The 21,876-nt window shown below is 36.2% G+C and overlaps 1 protein-coding gene across 4 annotated transcripts in view; it reads left to right on the forward strand.

Annotated features, from left to right (window-relative positions):
• Nucleotides 1-21,876, forward strand: part of ST7L (suppression of tumorigenicity 7 like) — a gene marked incomplete at its 5' end in the record, with an annotated part of 75,415 nt that overhangs the window by 46,969 nt on the left and 6,570 nt on the right. Inside the window, 3 exons of one of the 4 annotated variants that reach the window (XM_082833658.1) lie at nt 8,013-8,163; nt 11,207-11,299; nt 16,618-19,136. In XM_082833658.1, coding sequence (XP_082689784.1) covers nt 8,013-8,163; nt 11,207-11,299; nt 16,618-16,796 — 423 coding nt within the window. In that variant the 3' untranslated portion in view covers nt 16,797-19,136. Of the gene's footprint in view, nt 1-8,012; nt 8,164-11,206; nt 11,300-16,617; nt 19,139-21,876 lie in introns of those variants that run through there. The other 3 variants (XM_082833655.1, XM_082833657.1, XM_082833656.1) reach the window with 3 other exon arrangements.

The raw sequence follows: 21,876 nt of genomic DNA on the forward strand, positions 1-21,876 counted from the left end.
TCCTGAGGCTGCTAGGTAGTATCATGTTTTCTTTCAGTTTATTCATACAGCAGTTGTTTACTTTCTATCTGGGAACTTTCTTTAGTCTCCCTTATAATACACCTCCATGTGGAATCTTTGCATTCAGCCTGCCTGTCCAATCTCATAGAATGTGCACTGAGAAAACTAATTGGAGAGATAAATTGGTCTTGATGTGCATGACTGATCAAGAGCAAAGTACCTTAATTTCAGATGCCTTCAGAGAGATTTTTCTTTAACCTCTGCTTTTAAGAGGAAGATTATAAAGCATTATCGTTACTTCAGGTCAGAATTATATTGCTTTTGGTCAAAAGCTGTTGTAAGATTTGCAAAGTAATAGAAACAAAGTAATCTAGAGATAAATTATAAAGATCAAAGCAATTCAAAATTAAAGTGAATTTGAGCGTAAGCATAGGTATGGATTTAGAGTTATAAAAGATACCATCAGACCATACATCATTATGTCTTTTTAACTATAGCTTCCGAAGTAGCTTTAATTTTTAATATTTTTAGCGAAAAGCAAGAGACTTTGAGTAATTATTTGAGTATATTGTCCATAGTTGAATACTAGTTAAAATTGGCCCACGCAATTTCCAGATATAACAAGAAGATGATTTGGAGGTAATATGGAAGGTCCTGCAGCACATACTAGGTACCAGCCTTGGTTTATGTCTTTAACTATATTTTATTTGCCAGTTATTTCCAAATATGTTAACTCTGGCTTCCTTCCTTATCTTTAGATTTGCATTTCTATCTAGTTGTGGAAATTTTTACCTGGGTATCTAATAAGTACTTCAGACACTTTAATGTGTCTCAAACTGATATTTTTTAAATTTATTTTTTAGTCTCTTCTCCAACTTGCCTCTCCTTCCTTATTTCTATATTTTGACTTACGGCTTTATTATTTTCTTCTGTAATTAACCTTTACTCTGCTCTTTCCAAATTACCAACTCGTATTATGACCTTTGAAATCTCTTTCAGATCTAGCCATCTTCTCCATCCCCACTGTCACTGCTCATTGTGCACCTTCACTACCTTTTTTTTTTTGTGTGGTACGTGGGCCTCTCACTGTTGTGGCCTCTCCCGTTGCGGAACACAGGCTCCGGACGCGCAGGCTCAGCGGCCATGGCTCACGGCCCAGCCGCTCCGCGGCATGTGGGATCTTCCCGGACCGGGGCACGAACCCGTGTCCCCTGCATCGGCAGGCGGACTCTCAACCACTGCGCCACCAGGGAAGCCCTATTCTTTTAAAAATTATTATTGTTATAAAAGTAATGAATGCTTTAAAAAAAAATTCAGACCCTTTAGAAGTTTATAAAGTAAAAAATCTCCTGTTTCTTCTCTCCCAATTCTACTTCTCTCACGTAACCACTGTTTCTGTTTGGTGTATATGTTGCCAGACATTTTCTGTGCATTTTTAAACATACAGATATGTATGTGTAGAAATACAGTAATCTCAAATACTCTACCATCTTTTGTTTGGACCATTAAAACAGATTCCTCAGTGGTCTCCCTGCCATCAAACCCTCTCTACTCTGGATATTGCCAGAGTTATCCACCTAAATAGCAAATCTTACTCTGCCTAAAGAGCTCTGCTTGTTCCCTATTGCCTATACGATAAGGACCAACCCCGTAGTATTGCGTGTATAGAAACCCTTCATAGTCTGGGCCCAGTATCTGTCTCCAGCCTCGCTCCTCACCACTTCTGCCTTGTTCCTTACCTTCAGTGCTACTATTCCCTAGATTGGCCAGGTCTCATTATGACTCCCTACCGTTGTACATATGCTCAGTCTCTTCTCTACCTGGCAAGTTTCTACGCATTCTTCAAGATCCTGCTCATCTGTTGCCTCCTTTGTAGAGGTGTCTTTCCCACTTTTCCCAAGCAGAGATAATGGCTCTTTCTTCTGTTTCTTTAGTACCTTAATTATCTTTTTTTTTTTTTTCTTTTGGTCTGTTTGTATGTCTCTCCCTTAGTTATTGGTGAGCTTTTTAAAAAGCAGGACTCTTGTCTTAGCATCATTTTATGTCTGATATTCTACTTACCACATAACAGGCATTCAGTAAATGTTTGGTAAATAAACATGTTTGTAATTTAGATCTGCATTACTATAAAGACCTATCTAAGGTAAAGAAAATAAAATTTTAGATCCCATCAATTTTTTAAGCCATTTAATATTTTGTGAGTTTTGCTACATTATGTCACTTTGGGCCTTTTAAGGACAGTAGTACAATTTCAGCATGACCTTATTTCTTAACTGATAAAAGAACTCAGCTTTTAATGGAATACTATACTATATTTTAAATGAGTTAGATCTATATAGAGATGGGAAGAGATATACAAGATATATTGTGAAGTAAAAAGTGAGTTGTGTAACAGTTTGATACTATATTTAAGAAAAGTAGAATCAGTATGTTATGCTTAAAAAAAGAAATCCAGACAAACATAAATCAGATTATTATCTTTATTTCCTTTTTTCTTTTATTCTCCAATCTTGTAATAGATTCTTTTCTGTGTAACTCTGTAATGCTTGCATTTTTGTACTGTGAGCATGTACTTTTATAAGCAAAAAAAAAAAAAGAGACCAAAACAAAACAAATTACCCGTCAGTTTTTAACCTTTCATATTCTTCTTCCTACAGAAGTAAAGTCTTAATAGCTGAATTTTTTTGTTTTCATTTTGTTTTGTTTTTAGTTTGCGTAGAAAGTTAGAAAATATCTTTAAGTAAAACTGAAATACTTAAAGGTATGAGTTTGAAGACATTTTAGCTATATATATCAGATCCAGTCAGTTAATTATTTTAGGACCTGCTTTGGATAGTGTAATATACTAGGTGCTGAAGTAGAATATGAAGGATATGGTTTCTATCATGTAGTGACTACACCTTATTCTGGGTAGCAGAAATTCTTGAGTAGCACTTTGTGGAGGAGATAAAATGAGTAATAATCCTATAATTTATATTTTCCTATATTTATATTTTCCTATAACATATTTTAAGTATATTTTCTTTTTTTCTTTTGTCTTTTTAATTTATTTTATTTTTGGCTGCATTGGGTCTTCATTGCTGCCCGCGGGCTTTCTCTAGTTGACGTGAGCAGGGGCTGCTCCTCATTGCGGTGCGCAGGCTTCTCATTGCGGTGGCTTCTCTTGTTGTGGAGCACGGGCTCTAGGCACGCGGGCTTCAGTAATTGTGGCGCTCCGGCTCAGCAGTTGTGACTTGCGGGCTTTAGAGCACGGGCTCAGTAGTTGTGGCACACGGGCTTAGTTGCTCTGCAGCATGTGGGATCCACCCGGACCAGGACTCGAACCCGTGTCCCCTGCGCTGGCAGGTGGATTCTCAACCACTGTGCCACCAGGGAAGTCTCTAAGTATATTTTCTTTAAACTGAAAGTTTTTCTTTATATTTTGAGGGTGAAATTTTATTTCACTGTCCTATTTCAGAAACGGAAATATAAGAATTTCTTTGAAGTCAAATTGTAGAGGACATTTGCTGGTAGGTAAGACATGATAATAAAAAGTAAGGTAGCATAAGGGAACAATTTTTTAATGATTAAATAGTGAAGATTTTTAATGTAAAATCCTGAAGTATTATTTCCTAATAAACGTACCGTATCTGATTCTGAATTGTCACTTAGATTATTACTCAGTGAAAGTATAGATATATAGTTGCTATTAACAGAAGTATTTTTAGATATATTAAGTTGATACCTTTTATAATATAAGTTTTACTCAATAATTGTTAACTTAATATCTTTGCTTACCATTTGCTAAGTGGCTACCAAGATAGGGTTTAGTCTAAAGCTTCAGGGTTCTAAAACACATTGAAAATAATTTGAGATGTTTTTATCTGTAAAATAAAACAGATCTCTAATCGAAAGGACTTAGTTTAAGTATTAAACCTCTCTGAAAATAAGATATTCTTTTTATGATGGAGATTCCACTGTGTTTGCTTCATTTTCTTTGCTTCCTACTGAAGAAGCTCTTAGTGCACTTGCAAAGAGCATAAGGAGTCGTGTCAGAGGTCAGCTATTTGAGTCCATTTTCCCACAGTCGCCTGGTGCGAGTGATCTTTTACTGTGTTTTAAAAAATGGGCAAGGATTAAAGAGGATTAGAAAGAATATTACCCTCCTGAATATAGGCCCAAGGCACTAAGGGTAGAGAACCCAGCCAGGCAGCAAATGGGCTTTGCTTGACCAGGACACAACCTCTGCTGCATTCCTTTAAGAAACTGAATGGGAAATGTTAAGTCCCCAAACTGGATTAGTAAATAATCTCATAGCTTGTGACATCTGCTAAAATAAATTGATAAGCAGACTGCATTCTTACACTTTGAGGAGAGAGCTAGAGACATCAAGACTAAGAATAATTATTCTTTTTATCTTTTTGCTTTTTAATTTCACCTTTATTGGGGTATAGGAATAAGAGTAATTCAAGATGAGCATTAAGCTCAGTAAGTGTTGGAAAGGCATATTCCATAAACAAAAAAGAAAAATTACTTTAGATGTATTAATACCATGAGTACATATGTATTGATGAATAACCTAAGGCTTAAAATTTAAAACCACTTCAATTATTTTTAGAATTCTTCCTGTTTGTAGTAGTTTTACAAAGTGTTTCACACATTCAGCTGTTTAATTCATGTTGTTTATCTTATTAGCTTGTGTAACGACCTGAGGAACTTAGAATTTGAAATGTGAGAATATATCTTTTAAGACACGTTTGGAATGTTTCTCTTTTTATATCTTATAATAGATGTTAATGTGGTTTGGACCATATGACACATAATTTGGTATCAAATTATTGAAACCCAAAGAGGTTGTTTCACAACTAGTCTAGTAGGGGAGGTATACTCTGGCCTCAGTCTTTGGAAGAAGTAGTTAGCTAACTAAATATTTTTTAAAAGATTTTGTTTTAAGTTGACCACTTTAATAGTAAAGATGATGTACAAGTGTAATTTTGCATCTTTCTTCATGTAATTAGTATATTTGATTAGTGCAGTAACTGATTATGCTGCTTTTGTTATGGATTATAATATTAAGGCAAGTATTTTCTTCAAGAGTTTAGAATTTAATTTCATATGTTAATAAGAATTGATAGGTCATAACTTCTTTAACAGGCACACTCACTCATCTTGCAGTATGCTCTCAAGTCTCAAGAGTTAAAATTGTTCAAGTTGGCCCTGTACATTGAATATGTCCTCCTGTTCTTCTCCCCACCATACCCCCCAACCTGCTCATCCACATTCCACCTGTCTTTATATATCAGCTCAAATCCCAAATTCTATCAAGTGGTTTAAATCATAATTCATACCTCTTAAACATAGAATTACCATATAGCCTAGCAATTCCACTCCTAGGTAACCCAAGAGAGATGAAAACATTTGTTCACATGAAAATTCATACACAAATGTTTATTGCAGCATTATTCATAATAGCCAAAAGGTGAAAACCAAATGTCTATCAAATGATGAATGGATAAAGAACTGTGGTCTGTCCATACAATAGAATATTATTCAGCCACAAAAAAGAATGGGGTACTGATACATGCTACAACATGGGTGTATGCTAAGTGAAATAAACCAGTCACAAAAGACCCTATATTATGTGATTCTGTTTGTATGAAATATCTGGAATAGGCAAATCTATAGGACAGAGAGTATATTAGTGGTTGCTTAGGGCTTAGGGGGATTGTGGGTGTAGAGGGTGATAACTAAAGAGTATGGGGTTTCCTTATTTTAAAATTTTTATTGAAGTATAGTTGATTTACAATGCTGTGTCAGTTTCTACTGTAGAGCACAGTGATTCAGTTATACACATATATGCATTCTTTTTCATATTCTTTTCCATTATGGTTTATCACAGGATATTGAATATAGTTCCCTGTGCTATATAGTAGAAACTTGTTGTTTATCCATCCTCTGTATAATAGTTTGCATCTGGTAATCCCAAACTTCCAATTCATCCCTCCCCCACCCCCTCTTCCCTTGGCAACCATAAGTCTGTTCTCTATGTCCATGAGTCTGTTTCTGTTTCATGAAAGTTCACTTGGGTCATATTTTATTTTATTTTATTTATTATTTTTTAAAATTTATTTTATTTTTGGCTGTGTCAGGTCTTAGTTATGGCATGGGGGATCTTTCGTTGCGGCATGCGGGCTTCTCCCTAGTTGTGGCATGCAGGCTCCAGAGCACGTGGGCTCTGTAGTTGTGGCACGCAGGCTCCAGAGCGCATGAGCTCTGTAGTTGTGGCATGCAGACTTGGTTTCCCCATGGCATGTGGAATCTTAGTTCCCCGACCAGGGATTGAACCTGCGTCCCCTGCATTGGAAGGCAGATTCTTAACCGCTGGACCACGAGGGAAGTCCCTGGGTCATATTTGAGATTACACATATAAGTGATATCATATGGTATTTGTCTTTCTCTTTCTGACTTACTTCACTTAGTATGATTATCTCTAGGTCCATCCATGTTTCTGCAAATGGCATTATTTCATTCTTTTTTATGGCTGTGTAGTATTCGATTGTATATATGTATAACATCTTTATCCATTCATCTGTCAGTGGACTTTTAGGTTGGCTATTGTAAATAGTGCTGCAGTGAACATTGGGATGCATGAATCTTTTTGAATTATAGTTTTCTCCAGATGTATGCCCAGGAATGGAATTGCTGGATCATATGGTAACTCTATTTTTAGTTGTTTTGAGGAACCTCCATACTGTTTTCCATAGAGGCTGCACCAATGTACATTTGGGGTTTCCTTTTGAAGTGATGAAAATGTTCTAAAATTGTGATGGTTGCACATATCTGTGAACATACTAAAAACCATTGAACTGTGGACTTTAAATGGGTGAACTGTAAAGCATGCGAACTATATCTCAATAAAGCTGTTATTAAAAACTAAATTAAAAAATTAATACCTCCTATCCATATTCCTATATACATCTATACCTCTAGTGAAACACTTAACATAGTCTGGTTATAATTTTTTTTTTTTAATTTGGCTGTGTAGGGTTTAGTTGCATCACATGGGATCTTCATTGCAGCATGTGGGATCTTTCCTTGTGGTGTGCAGGCCCTTCATTGTGGCGCGCCGGCTCCAGAGCGCATGGGCTCAGTAGTTGCAGCATGCAGGCTCTCTAGTTGTGATGCATGGGCTCTAGAGCACGCAGGCTCAGTAGCTGTGGCACGCGGGGCTTAGTTGCCCCGAGGCATGTGGGATCTTAGTTCCCCACCCAGGGATCAGACCTGCATCCCCTGCAGTGGAAGGTGGATTCTTAACCACTGGACCACAGGGAAGTCCCAGTTTGGTTAAAATTTTTAACTTAAAAAATCTGTCTTTCTCGGGAGTTCCCTGGCGGTCCAGTGGTTGGGACTCTGCGCTTTCAATTGCCAGGGGCCCAGGTTTAATCCCAGGTCAGGGAACTAGGATCCCACAAGCCGTGCAGTGCGGCCGAGAAAATAGAAAAAGAAATCTGTCTTTCTCATTACCTTAGGAAGCTCTAGAGAATAGTGTTTTGGCATTCCCTAACAAGCATAGTGATTTGCACTCAGTAAATATTAATTTAATTGAACTTCTTAACAATTAAATTCCTTCACTATAGAAGGGAAATAAAGAAAAAATATTGAATGTTGCCACAACGTGTTATTCCAAAATTGTGTTTTATAATTTTTTACACTTATTCTTTTTTGGAAAAGTAAGTAATTTCCTCCAACATTATTTCCTCAGCTTGAGTTTCCATTTGTGTTTAGTAAAGTCACACATAAGCCATTTATTACCTTATTTTTACCTATAGGAATGTTCTGATCTTTGGAATTTGCATTTATATAAGCATTTTGTCAGTAGGACCTTCATGTCATTTCAACTAGCTTAATATTTGTTTCTTTTTAAATCAAATTAACTTTATAAAATTTGAATCTACACTTTTGTGGATATTTGAATTTAGCATAATTTTCCTTTTTTTCTGTGGTGTGTCTATGTGTGTGTGTTATTTTTTTAGTATTTACTAGAGATGAAAAGTCTCATTTTACCTCCAGAACACATTCTGAAACGGGGCGATAGTGAAGCAATTGCCTATGCTTTCTTTCATCTTCAGCACTGGAAGCGAATAGAAGGTGCTCTTAATCTGTTACAGTGTACATGGGAAGGCAGTAAGTATTCTTTTCCAAATGTAACACTAATCTTTCTGACTAATTATTCCATTCACAGGCAGTCTTTTTGTAATGAGATTGTGAGTTTCTTTAAGGACTTGTTCAGATTGGTTTCAAAGTGAACTCAGTGGTGTTTATTGGTTTACTGGTAGAAGAAACATGTGATGTGCTTATATTAATGCCACATTTAGGAAAAGCAGAATGAGAAACTGTTTGGGTATTCTGCTATATGTTCACTTAAATTAAGTATTTATAAGGAAAGAATGGAAACTTATATCCCTTCATTTATAAGTTTTTTAATGTGGTTAGCTATTGTTCTAATATTTTAAAAATTGGATTTTTGTTTTGTTTTGAGATGTGTACAACATGAAACTAATTTCCTCATTACTGATATCAACTCGATTCTTTAAAATTTTTTTTAAATTGTGGTAAAATACATATAACATTAAAATTACCATTTTAAACATTTTAAAATGTACAGTTCAGTGACATACATGTACATTGTTGTGCAACCACCATTATCCTTCCCCCAAATTTTTTCATCACCCAAAATGAAATTCTCTACCCATTAAACAATTAACTCCCCAATCTTCCCTCCTCCCCAGTCCCCTGGTAACCATTCTGTTTTCTGTCTCTATGAGTTTGACTACTCTAGGTATCTCATATAAGTGGAATCATACAATATTTGTCCTTTTATATATGGCTTATTTCACTTACCATAATGTTGTAGCATGTGTCAGAGTTTTATTCTTTTTTAAGGCTGAGTAATATTCCATCGTAAGTGTATACAAAATTTTGTTTATCCATTCATCCATCAATGGACATTTGGGCTGTTTCTACCTTTTGACTATTATGAATAATGCTGTTATGAACGTGGGTGCATAAATATCTGTTCAAGTTCCTGCTTTCATTTCTTTTGGGTGTATACCTAGAAGTGGAATTGCTAGATCATATAATTTTGTGTTTAAACTTTTGAGGAGCCACCATACTATTTTCTATAGCAGCTGAACCATTTTACATTCCACTAGCAATGCACAGGGGTTTCACTTTCTTTATATCCTTGCCAATACTTGTTATTTCCTGGATTTTTTAGTAATAGCATCCTAATGGGTGTGGAGTAGTGTCTCATTTTGATTTTGATTTGCATTTCCCTAACAATTAGTAATGTTGAACATCTTTTTATATGTTAATTGGCTATTCGTACATTTCTTTGGCGAAGTGGATTATTTTCCAGTAACTACCAGATCTCTCTCATTTGTAACTTCTTAAAATCACCTGTCAGTGAAAATTCAAAAATAAATTCAATGTTCATTCACTAAAGTTGGTTAACCTCCTCAAAGTTTGCATTGAGGCACCTTTGGGTATTATAGCAAATTCACAAGAGTGCCATGGGATATTTTAAATTTTTAGTAGAAACATAGCAATACACCATTCAAACTGTAGCTCTAGATAGTTCACGGTTTCAATATTAGACAGCTCTCCATTCTCTATTTTTTTTAGTGTTGTCATAGCTTTGCAAAGCTGGGTTTTGTTAGTTGCTGTGATTAAAAGAAGTACCACACAAAAATCAGTGTGGAACAGGAAGTGAGGATAGTGGTGTCCAGTGTGATTCCAAGATTCGAGAAATCATGCAGTGCCCAACAGGCTCATATATCCCATTAGGAAGAAATGATGGTTATTTAAAAATAAAATAACTATTATTTTCATTAATTTATGTGTATTTTTTTTCATATCGCTGCTAAGTTGTTAGAACAAAAACTTTTGAAGTTGATCAGACCCACTACTTAATAAGTGGAATTGTTAGATATTTCTTTCAGTGTAGGGGCATCAATAGCAAATTACTGAGACACGAAGGACACCACATGTCCTTGAACCAAGAAAATTTGGGAACCTCTGCATTCTTGCTGAGGTCAGACACTGTGCTTGATACTGACAATATACAGATTAATGAAAGCGGGACTACTAAAACTGAGGAGCTGGATGTTTTGGGATAATTAGACTTTCTTTTGCTTTTTCTCCAGTAGTCTGTACACTTCTCAAAACCAGGTGCTCTATCTCATTCACCTTGTATGTGTCTTCAGTGCCTAGTGTTCTGCTTGGCACATAGGAAGTTTTCAATAAGTATATGATTTATTCTGTATTTCATGAATAATCATCTTGATGAATGATTTCCTAGTGCCACTGATTTGCTCTGTGACTTTGGAAAAATCACTATATTTTATTGTAGCAAAACAAAATCCATATTTTAACAAAAGTTTTTAGAGCCAAGGACTAAGGGAAAAACAAAAACCTTATCTCATCTTTGATAGTTGAGTAGGTCAATAAGGATTTGAGAAGTTTGTAGGAGTTGATGATAATCTAGATGAGGGATGGGTAAACTTTTTCTGTAAAGGGCCAGATGGTAAATATTTAGTTTTTGTGGGCCATAGTCTCTGTTACAACTACCCAACTCTTATAGCATGAAAGCTGCCTTATATAATATATAAACGAACAGGCATGGCTGTATTCTAATAAAATTTTATTTACAAAAACAGTGGGCCAGGTCTGGCCAAAGGTGATCCCTTTAGGTACTTAATTTAGATACTTTGGTGACCCCTGATCTAAATTAAGCTCACAGAAAACTTGATGACAGCTCACATATGAAGTTAGGAGCCATTGAGAACTCTTAGGTTGCCAGTAGTTATGACTACAACAGTTACGTGATTTCCCTAAGAAGTGGAATTCACACGTGGAGAGTTAAGTCTATTGTGTTTGTGATAAGGAGACTGAGGCAAGAAGGACACAGCTAGTCTTACCATCCATTACTCCCTTTAGTTTTATTTCAGCCAGACCATTCATGATTCTCTACATAGATCTTATTCTTCTCCTTATTTGTTCCTTTGCATACTTTGTTTCTTTCATCTAAAATATCTCTGTAAAAAAGAAAATAAAAAGCTGTGTGAAAATTTAATAAAAGTACGTCTCCAAAATAGCTTTGATTGTAGTAGAGGATGAAAGTGAGATTGAATTGAATGTCAACGTATGTATTTTATTTTTCATTCAGCTTTTAGAATGATTCCATACCCACTAGAGAAAGGCCATCTATTTTATCCTTATCCCAGCTGCACAGAGACTGCTGATAGAGAGCTATTACCTCGTAAGTAAATATTCAAGTTTTCCTAAATTTAAAATTAGTTACGAGATTGTTTTTCATAGTATTCTCCCATTTTAAAAGTACCTCTGGTTGAAATTCAGGATGATGTTTAAATACTGTTTTAGCCACTTCTTGGATGTAGTTGCATAATTTAGTTCATTCCTGCATATTTTTTTTCTGCATATTTTTTGGGTAAAACCCTGTGCTAGATGCAATGAAGGACACAAAGATTAAAGATACTAAAAAAAAAAAAAAAAAGGGCTTCCCTGGTGGCGCAGTGGTTGAGAGTCCGCCTGCCGATGCAGGGGACACGGGTTCGTGCCCCGGTCCGGGAAGGTCCCACGTGTCACGGAGCGGCTGGGCCCGTGAGCCATGGCCGCTGAGCCTGCGCGTCCGGAGCCCATGCTCCGCAATGGGAGAGGCCACAACAGTGAGAGGCCCGTGTACTGCAAAAAAAAAGCGGTCATCTTACAAACAATTAAAGAAGAAATAATACCAATCCTTCACAAACTCTTTTTAAGAAATAAAGGAGGAACACTCCCCAACTCATTCTGTGAGACCAGCATTACCCTGACACCAAAATCAAACAAAAAGCATTACAAGAAAGCTATAGAACAATATCTCTCATGAACATAGACACAAACATCTTCAACAAAATGTTAACAAACTGAATCCACCAACATGTAAAAAGGATTATATTCCATGACCAATTGGGCTTTACCTCACAAATGCAAGGTTGCTTTAACATCTGAAAATGTAATAGAATAAAGGACAATAGATGCAGAAAAGCATTTGACAAAAATCTAACACCCATTCATGATAAAAATTCTGAACAAACTGGGAATAAAAGGGAACTTCCTCAACCTGATAAAGAGCATCTATGAAAAACCCACAGCTAAGATCATACCTAATGGTGAAAGACTGAATGCTTTCCCGCTAAGATCAGGAACAAGACAAGGATGTCTGCTTTCTTCTATTCAGCATTGTACTAGAGGTTCTAGTTAATGCCGTCAAGCAAGAAAAAGAAATAAAAGGCGTTCATGTTCGAAAGAAAGAAGTAAAACTGTCTTTATTCACAGGTGACATGATCTTTTGTGCAAGAAATCCATAAAAGTACTATTAGAACTAATAAACAAGTTCAGCAAGGTTGCAGGATGTAATTATACAAAACTCAGTCGTTTATTTATATACCAGCAATGAACAATCCAAAATGAAAATTAGAAAACAGTTCTAATCACAGTAGCATCAAAAAGAACAAACAATTTAGGAATAAATTGAACAAAAGAAGTGTGAGACTTGTATACTAAAATCCACTAAATACTGCTGAGAAAATCTAAGTAAATTGAGAGACAGTCCACGTTTATGGATTGGAAGACCCAGTATAATTTATATGACAGTTTTTTTCAAATTGATCTATAAATTCAGTACAATTCCTACAAGTTGACAAGCTGATCCCAAAATTTATATTGCCAAGTAAAGGACTCAGAACAGTCAAAACAATCTTTACAAAGAAGAGTGAAGTTGGAGGGACTATACTTCTCAGTTTTAAAAAGAGCAGTCAAAGAGTCAGGAGGAGAACCAGAAATACATCGGGTTATGATTGCTGAGAGTGTTTTCATCTAGTTCCTGCTTTCAGGAAGCCAAACTTTTGAAAGAATAGTCTGTACTATTTTTTTTTTTTTTTTGTCTCAGCTGCCTTATCATCCACTCACTCTTTTTCTCTGTGAGCTGGTAAATTTCTGTTTAATTTTCCTTTTTTTAAATTTAACTGATAGGTAAGTATGCTGAAAGTTATAATCGCCAGTTTCCTCTTACGATATCAATCTATACCACAGTTTTTACAATTCTGGGTCCATTAGAACTGAAGTCTAGGAAGAAAAGTTGCATTTTTACAACATCAGACTTAATGAGCTGAAAAGTTCAAACAGATAGATAAAAATTTAGGAGAGATTATGGAATTTGAGTATGCTTATATTTTTCTCCCAGGGTTTTTTATTTTTGAGTATGTTGCACACATCCGTGTGTGTGTATGTAGGTGTGTATATGCTTAAATATTTTATTATTTAATCTATTTAACATATACATATGTAGCCTTTATATTTTGTTATCTCTACATATATGGAGCTAAGATATATTTGTAAGTTATATATAATATGTATATTATTAAATATATATGTTATATAAATAGTAAATGTTGCAGGCATTCTTTGGGTATAAGAGAGCCACTTGAAACTAGCTTTAAAATAAAGAGAATTTGTTGGAAGAAGACTGGATTATCTCAAGGAACCCAAAGGCAACAATTAGAGTTGCACCTCAGAAGAGACTAGAACCAGAAACTAGAAGGCTATCAGGATTTCCAGGAGTCAGTTGTCTGTATATCTCTGTCTCTGACTGCGTTTTTCAGCCTCTCCTATTCTCACTTTTTTTTTTTCATTCCCCAACTCCATCTTTTCTTTGTATGAGCTCTCATTTCTGCTTCTCTCAGTGTATCTGCTTCATTTTTATATCTTAATCTTTGCAGTTTGGCTTTCCCTTGTTAGACACTCATGTAGCCATACTTGATACCCCCATACAGCCCTAAGTTTACATGTCATCAGTTCAGGCAAATAATACAGAATGAAAAATATCTCAATCCCACTTCTAAAACTTCTGGGAGAGTAAATCACATTTACCAGGTGTTCATCCCTGATCCAATCAGCTGTGGCGCAGGGACAGGATCAGGTCAAGTAAACAAAATTGCCAAAATATCTCATTCCCTTTGTATCTCTCTACATCACAAAACTTGACTTGGGAGTCATCATTTTCTAGGCATGAATGAGATCACTAAGGGAAACTGTAAAGAGTGTGAGAAGTAAACTAAGGGTGAACCATGATGAAAATGTCTAAGGGATGGGTGGCCGATAAGGAGTCAGAAGATTCAGTGAAAGAGTGGTCAGAGAGACAGGACAAGAACCAGAACTAGATAACCTAGAAACTAAAAGGAGGAAAAAATTTCCAAGTGAGGAGGAGTATCTGAGGTATTTAATAAGGTAATTACTGAGAAGAATCCATTGACTTCAGCAATTAGAAGGTCATTAGGGTTAGAAATTTTTCCTTTACTATTACGGTGGTGATAGTAGGTATTGTTTTTCCATTTTAATGGGAACAAGGATATTTAAGGCAAAGGAACGAATCTTTAATTGCGGAACATCAGTATACAAGAGTGTATTATGTTAGGCTAATACATTTAGCCTAAAATTATGCCCCCCCCTCCAATCGTTACAGAGGTTGACTGATATAAGGCCGTCTTTCATAGTAATGTGAATAAAATCAAGGTTGTTATTGTTATGTATTGTCAGAGCCATAGGCTACAAGAAGAGAGCTTGCTTTTTGGCAGGGCTTTATTATTTCTAGGGTTCTACTCATTTGCAAATTCTAGAAGGTAGGAGAGGAGGGATATTCTGGGGGTTTTAGTTTGATTATATTGTATATTCTTAGAGTATTTTTCTGTCTTTGACTATGATAGAATGAACAAAGTTTTAATAATGTAGAGTTTTAATACCCAGGAGTACTTAATGTTTTTTGTTTTCAATTCTCCTTCAACCTTGATATGACTTACAGCATTCTGGAATTTGCTTATGAACCTCATAAGTTCAGACTTGAACTATTCCCTTAGTTCACATAGCTATTTAGTTGTCTTTTATGCCTCCTGATAAATTTTTCTCTACAAGCCAGTGATGAAATTTGAACTTTACTTCCAAGGGAGTGTTTCTGTACTAGTCATCCATTATTTTGATGTATTAGCCAAACATTGACTGACAAATGAATCTGTGGAAAGCAATCCAAAAAGAAATAATTGGATCTCTCCTACAGTATAAAAATTTCACATTTTAGAAAATTATCCTATTAAAGCTATATAGTTTTCTACCTTAAAAAGTAGGAATAATACTATCTGTCTCCTAGGGTTATTGAAAAAAAATAAACTAATATAAATTAAAGCACTTTGTGAGCCACAAAATGCTACAGTTTAATTAATATTATTAATTGTGCTGTCTCTCACACAAAAGCAATTATAGTAACCATTGGCACATATAAGTATTTGTTCCCTGTCTTTGCAAATATGGTTTGTATCTTTTGATTTGCTGGAAGAAGTTGGCCTCTAATGGCTGAGGGACAGAGCAGGAGGAACTGCTGCTTTTTTGGGTGCTGAAAGCACAATGTTGTCCACAGCTTCTAATGTTTCTAACTTAAAAAAATTCAGACTTGGTGTGCTTTTACTTTAAACATGACTCAAGACTCTGGAAATTTTCTGGATTTTTAATGAGTTTGCTTTTTGGTATATACTTTCTGAAGATAGTATAAGACATAAAAAAAAATCCTGGCTACTGAAGGAAACTTAGGTGTAATCTTCCCTGTGAATCATTATGTTTTAAAAAGTTAAATTTATAGCTGACCTCGATTCAGCACTGAATTAGTCATTCCTTACTTATGCAGGATATTACATCAGGAATTCCTAGGTTTGTGTCCAACCCTGAGCAGTCAACTGAAGTCCCAGAATAACTCTCAGTTTAACAGACATTTATTGAGTACCTACTGTCTGCCAGTCATTGTAATAGGCTCCTCTCAGCATTGTTATTCAAGTATTTTCAAATTTCAAATAACATAAAACTACCTGAATACTATTGGTAATGAAATATCCAATCATTAGAAAAAGAATACCTGAGTAAATCTGCGAATGTGGTAAAATAAGACAAGGGACTCCATATATGTTCAGAATCCTAGGGCTTTGGTGTTCTGGTTAGATTTTTACAGTGCTCAATGAAATGCCACATATAGGACACTTATTAATAACTGGGTAAAATTGTTAACTTATTGTTCTGGTAAATCTCCAACCACACGTCTGTCTCTTGATCTCTATACTTATCTCTGAGCTCCCAAAGATCAAAATTATAACAACACCTTTATAAAGGGCTTATAGTGTTCATCATAACAATTCCATAGCAACTACTAGAGGGTTTAGCAACTTATTCAATATCACACAGCTAATAAGTGACAAAGCTCTTCTTCAAAACCACCTCAGCATGACTACAATTACTGTTCTTTCCCACAGTGCCATCCTATTCCCAGTTCCCAGCAGTCGTCTGGCTATGTAGGTGTTCTGTTGACGCTAGAGAAAATAATGGATAATTTCTTTCTCCCTTGCTTGACCAGAGACTTCTTGTTCTTCTTTTAAAAAACATTTTCCTTTTTAGTTTTTATACATGGATTTCATTTGAAAATATTAAAACTGGCTTACACTGTATTCTGAAATAAAATCCATTTCTGTCTTTTCTCCCTTGCAGCGTTTCATCATGTTTCTGTTTACCCAAAGAAGGAGCTTCCTTTTTTCATCCATTTCACAGCAGGACTATGTTCTTCTACAGCAATGATAGCTCTTCTCACACACCAGTTTCCTGAAATCATGGGTGTTTTTGCTAAAGCTGTAAGTATGATCTCAAGGACTTGTGCAGAGTATTTGTAAAACACACAAGAAACCATCTCTGATCTGTTTGTGCTTAACCAGCTGAGCAGTGAAGATATTTGTTATAGTAAATTACAGGAATTGATTTGTAAAGTTGCTGCCATAAATATGTCAAACATAAGATTTTGGTGATTTGAGCTGTATTTTTGTTGCTTAGAAGTTTAGAGAATACAATGGCATAACATTATAAAGTTGGTCTTTGTAGATCACTTTTGGTGGTAAGCATAGCCCTTGTTACTAGCTAAAGAATAATCCACACCTTTTAAATGCATTTTCTTCGGCATTTAAAAAAAATCCCTTGTTTTGTACAGAAGCCTTTTGATTTTTCCATTTAAATGAAATCATTAGTTCTCAGGATTTGGTGAACGTTAAATTCAAGAGTGCAACTAGGATGAAGAATAAGTAGGTAAGGTGGGACAGTTGCGACATTTGCCCTGGGTTCAGAATGTGCCTCTTTACTCAAAATTTCTCCCTGTTTTTATATCTGCATGTTCTTATTGATCTCCCAACCTTGGGTGTAGAACCATGTACAGACCTTTATTTTTATTTTTACCCTTTAGTTTTGAACTGCTTCCCCATTTCTGGACCCAGGTCCAGAAAGTATTTGAGGACTGATATTAGAGAGAGTATCCCATGATTTTTTACTTTTCTACATAAACCTGTTAATTAATGTCACTGGCTCAAAGCAAAATTACCAAAGATAAGTCCCTGTAAGTCTCCAAGCCTTTTAAAAAATGTGTCTTGTATATCTTTGTATTTTTACCAACTAATAAGAATTCAAACCCCAAAAGAAAATGTTAATTCATTATATTCCCAAATAGAAAAGCACTGAGAACCATAGAAATACTAGGCCTTACTTGGTAATGTAATTTCTATATTTTTGTCTATGTGCCTCCATTCTAACTCCTTGTTTCCTCATACTTTCTTTTCCTGCATTAGGAGTTTATTTTTTGCCTTAAAGATTAGTTGGTTTTCTTCTGGCACCAGTAGTAAGAGCACTGGTTTCTCTTTTCCCCTGAAGGTCAACTGTATAATGTGTTAAGTTGCCACTGGCTGTAGGCCTAGGAGTCTGAGACTACACTTGATTCTGGGTCAGGCTTCAAGAAGGATGACTTTTTACTGTGTTCAGGGAGTATAGATATTTGGGTTGGAAACTGACTCTTCTGCTTCCTTTTAGTATAAGGAGAAAGCTTAGTGATCATACCATAACTCTGTTGCTTGCAGTGGTGCTGACTGGGGAGCAAGTGTGTCTCAAACTGAAATGACTTCACTGTGTAATCTGGCATGGAAAAAAATGGACTAGACAGAGAATCTTGTCAATTTAACAACCGGAAAAAAATATGCAGCTGTGTATTTGAGATCACAGGAAAGCAGTGGGAGAGATGATCCTTGGGTTTCTCTCAGGGCAGTGGGAAGGAGGTAAAATAGAGAGAGGAGGAAGATCTAGAATCTGGAGTAGAGATGTAGTCATTGTTAGTAGTGTACTGCCATGGGGTACTGGCTAAAGTTAATGTGCAGTGTACTCACTCTTTGCTCTATTCATCAGTGTTAGTATATATAGTATATATATAGTGTCTGCCTTTACCTAAGAGATCTCTGATGCATCAGAAGAGCCTTTAAGATTGCATAGCACAAGCTCCTAGCAGTGTCCGAGAATGAATAATTACACATTTGAAAGTGGAATCTTCTTTTTTAGACCAAAAGTTATTAATTTACTGTGATTCTAGTTGATGAACAATAAACAGGCATTTGTTTTCTATCTTTTGGTATTTGTTGGTAGTGTATAGTGTTTAAAATGTGCCTGACAGCAAACTTTTACAGCCACGTTTTATCCTTGTGGCCTTTACATGTACATTTTAAATTCCTAAAAGTTAAATATTTACTGAAAGTACCTGCAAACCAATATTTGTTATGCAGCAGTTCCAAGGGCAGTTTCCATTTAAGAATTAATGGGAAATGATTATAGTATAGGCAGGCTCCAGCTTATAAACTCAATATACAAATACCTCAACAGACAGCAAGAAAACTAGAGGCTCAAATTCTGCTTCTTCACCACTTAATATAGTGTGGTCTCGGGCTTCCCTGGTGGTGCAGTGGTTGAGAGTCCACCTGCCAATGCAGGGGATGCGGGTTCGTGCCCCGGTCTGGGAGGATCCCACATGTGCACAGAGCGACTGGGCCCGTGAGCCATGGCCGCTGAGCCTGCACGTCCGGAGGGGAGAGGCCCGCAATGGGAGAGGCCACAACAGTGAGAGGCCTGTGTAACGCAAAAAAAAAAAAAAAAAATATATATATATATATATATATATATATAGTGTGGTCTCTGCCCCAGGAGCATTACCATCATCACCCAGGAACTTGTTAGAAACGCAGAACCACAGGTACCACTCCAGCCTTCCTGAATCTGCATTTTAACAAGATCCTCAGGTGATCCTATATACACGTTTAAAACTTGAGAAGTCCTGCTTTACTCTACCCCCAATAAGAAGAATTTAGAATTCCTGGGTAGTGCCACCTTATCAAGGTGGAGAAGGGGTAGGATTGTAGAGTCGTTATGAACATAGGCTCTGGAGCCAGACTGCTTTGCTTTGGATTCCAGCCCTGACACTTACTGGCTGTGCCACCTTGGGTAAGTTGCTTAACATTCCACCCCCCAACCCTGCATTGTAAAATGAGAATAGTACTACCTCATGGGTTTTTGTGAGGGTTAAATGAGTTTAAAATTTATCAAGTGTTTAGAACTGTGTCTGCTGACAGTAAAAACTAGGTGTTAGCTGTTGTTGCCATTGTCGTTGTCATCATCATCACCAAAGTGCAGCTATAGTGGGAAACCCTACCCCCTTCATGTTTGGAGGAGCCATGTTCTACTAGTAAACTCAAAATGCATTTTTCCATAGAAATGGTGGTTAAGTATCATTTAAACGATACTATTAGTACTATACTTCTGGTACATTATGTGTACCAGAAAGTGGAGAAATGTTTCAAATTCTAGGCACTAGGCACTAGCAAAGTGCCTTATAGAGCAGAACCAATTGATAAGTTGCAAATTGCCTGTGTTAAAATTTTCAGTTAGGTCAGATATTTGATAGCCAAGTACAGTATCAGTGAAGTACAGAAATCAATGAAGAATCTTTGAAACATATTTGTTCTTCTATTTAATAAGGCAAAGCAATTTAAGAAAATTTCCTAAGTTCCTTCCATTGTTGCCATTGTCTCTTCCTCATCTAATATCTTTTTGTATTAGCTCACATGCTAGAGTAAATTCAGTTTGAATTTGTTAAAATGCATTTGTTACAAAAATTGCCTTTTTGTGAAGCAAGGCACTAGGGATTAATGATTTTTAATAATCCTCACTGAACATCAGATTTAGATAAATGGAAGGGAATGCATTAGAATGGTCAGTGGTTTTAGTGCCCCTTCTTCTTTTGCATGATATTAAGCTATATGGAAGAAGACTTCATTTTCAGCAAGTTAGGACTTTTTCCTGATTTTTCTCCTCGCCGGATATTAGACATAGAGCAATGAAAAAAAAATTGCATAAATCCCTGGAGATGTGGAATGTGCTGATATCAGAGTTGATATTCTCTTAAGACCAGAATTCCTGAAAAAGGAAAAATTGCTTTTAAGTGGTAGATCACTTTCTCACCTGCTTTGAAGCCTGCTGGGTTAAATATGAGAGTTCAAAGTAAGGGTAGCCAGCAAACCAATGAACTGGAATCTGATTCTGCTTATCTGAAAGGCGCTTCTTTATTTAAGAGCAGCACTGCCCTCTCCTTAGAGAACCAATCTTCATCTACTCTGGCCTCTTTCATTTCTCTCTTGCAAGAAAAGCTTTCTTCTTAGTAAACCTTGGGAGGGCATATTACAACAGTGAAAAGACTGAAGATGGTCTTTGGGAATTTCATTAACTTACTGATAAATTCAGGCTTGTGGCATGTGACTTTTTAGTGCTTTGAATTCACAAGTGTGTTTGAATATAAAAATCCCTAGTTGTGTTTTAACTAAATGGGACAGCCTTTGCAATGTTGGCAGAAAAGATGTTATGGGTAAAGAGAGAAATCAAAAAGATTCCCAAATAAATTGTTTGTTTCACTAAGGCAAAACTTGGTTAAAATTTGTTTCACTGAACACATATTGTAGCTGTGTTGGGGTGGGAATGGGCCCAGTTTCCACATATTTCTACTAATCTTTATGTGGGAAAATGTGGTTAGACAGGCCAGTGATGAATTTCTGAGCAACTCATAATTGGCTGGCTCCACTGTAACTAGGGCCTAACAATCTGCTTGATTAATTCTTTAAGTACTACATTAGCCAAGTTTGCATGATTTCCAAAGATATAGAAGGTCAGATGTTATACTAACAAAAGACCTCTCTACAGAATGTCTCACTGGGATTTCTTCAGCCCCTTCCCAAAAATAATTAACATTTTTCTCCCCAGATTAAATTTTAAAAAATAATAAGCTGATAAAAATGCTTATTGTCTTTTACTGAACAGTGACCAGAACTTTTGAGAAGGTTTGTCCACAATTATCATTTTTTGCAGGGCAAAGATTGTCTTCATAACTAGGGAAATTGATAGACAATTATAACCATATATTGATATATACCAGTAGAAAATATATATATAAATTTAATTTATTTTATTTATTTATTTTTGACTGCATTGGGTCTTCGTTGCTGCGCGTGGGCTTTCTCTGGTTGCGGCGAGTGGGGGCTACTCTTTGTTGCAGTGCGTGGGCTTCTCATTGCGGGGGCTTCTCATTGCGGTGGCTTCTCGTTGCGGAGCACGGACTCTAGGCGCGTGGACTTCAGTAGTTGTGGCTTGTAGGCTCTAGAGCGCAGGCTCAGTAGTTGTGGCACACGGGCTTAGTTGCTCCACAGCATGTGGGATCTTCCCAGACCAGGGCTTGAACCTGTGTCCCCTGCATTGGCAGGCAGATTCTTAACCACTGAACCACCAGGGAAGCCCGAAAAAAAATATTTTTAAAGGTTCCTAATTTTCCATTGTCATAACCAGTGATGTGAAATCTGTTCATAGGTAAAAGAGTTTTTTTATATTCTTCATCTGACTTTATTAATA

Source organism: Leucopleurus acutus (genome assembly GCF_964270905.1).
Source record: "Leucopleurus acutus genome assembly, chromosome: 2".
Taxonomy (NCBI): domain Eukaryota; kingdom Metazoa; phylum Chordata; class Mammalia; order Artiodactyla; family Delphinidae; genus Leucopleurus; species Leucopleurus acutus.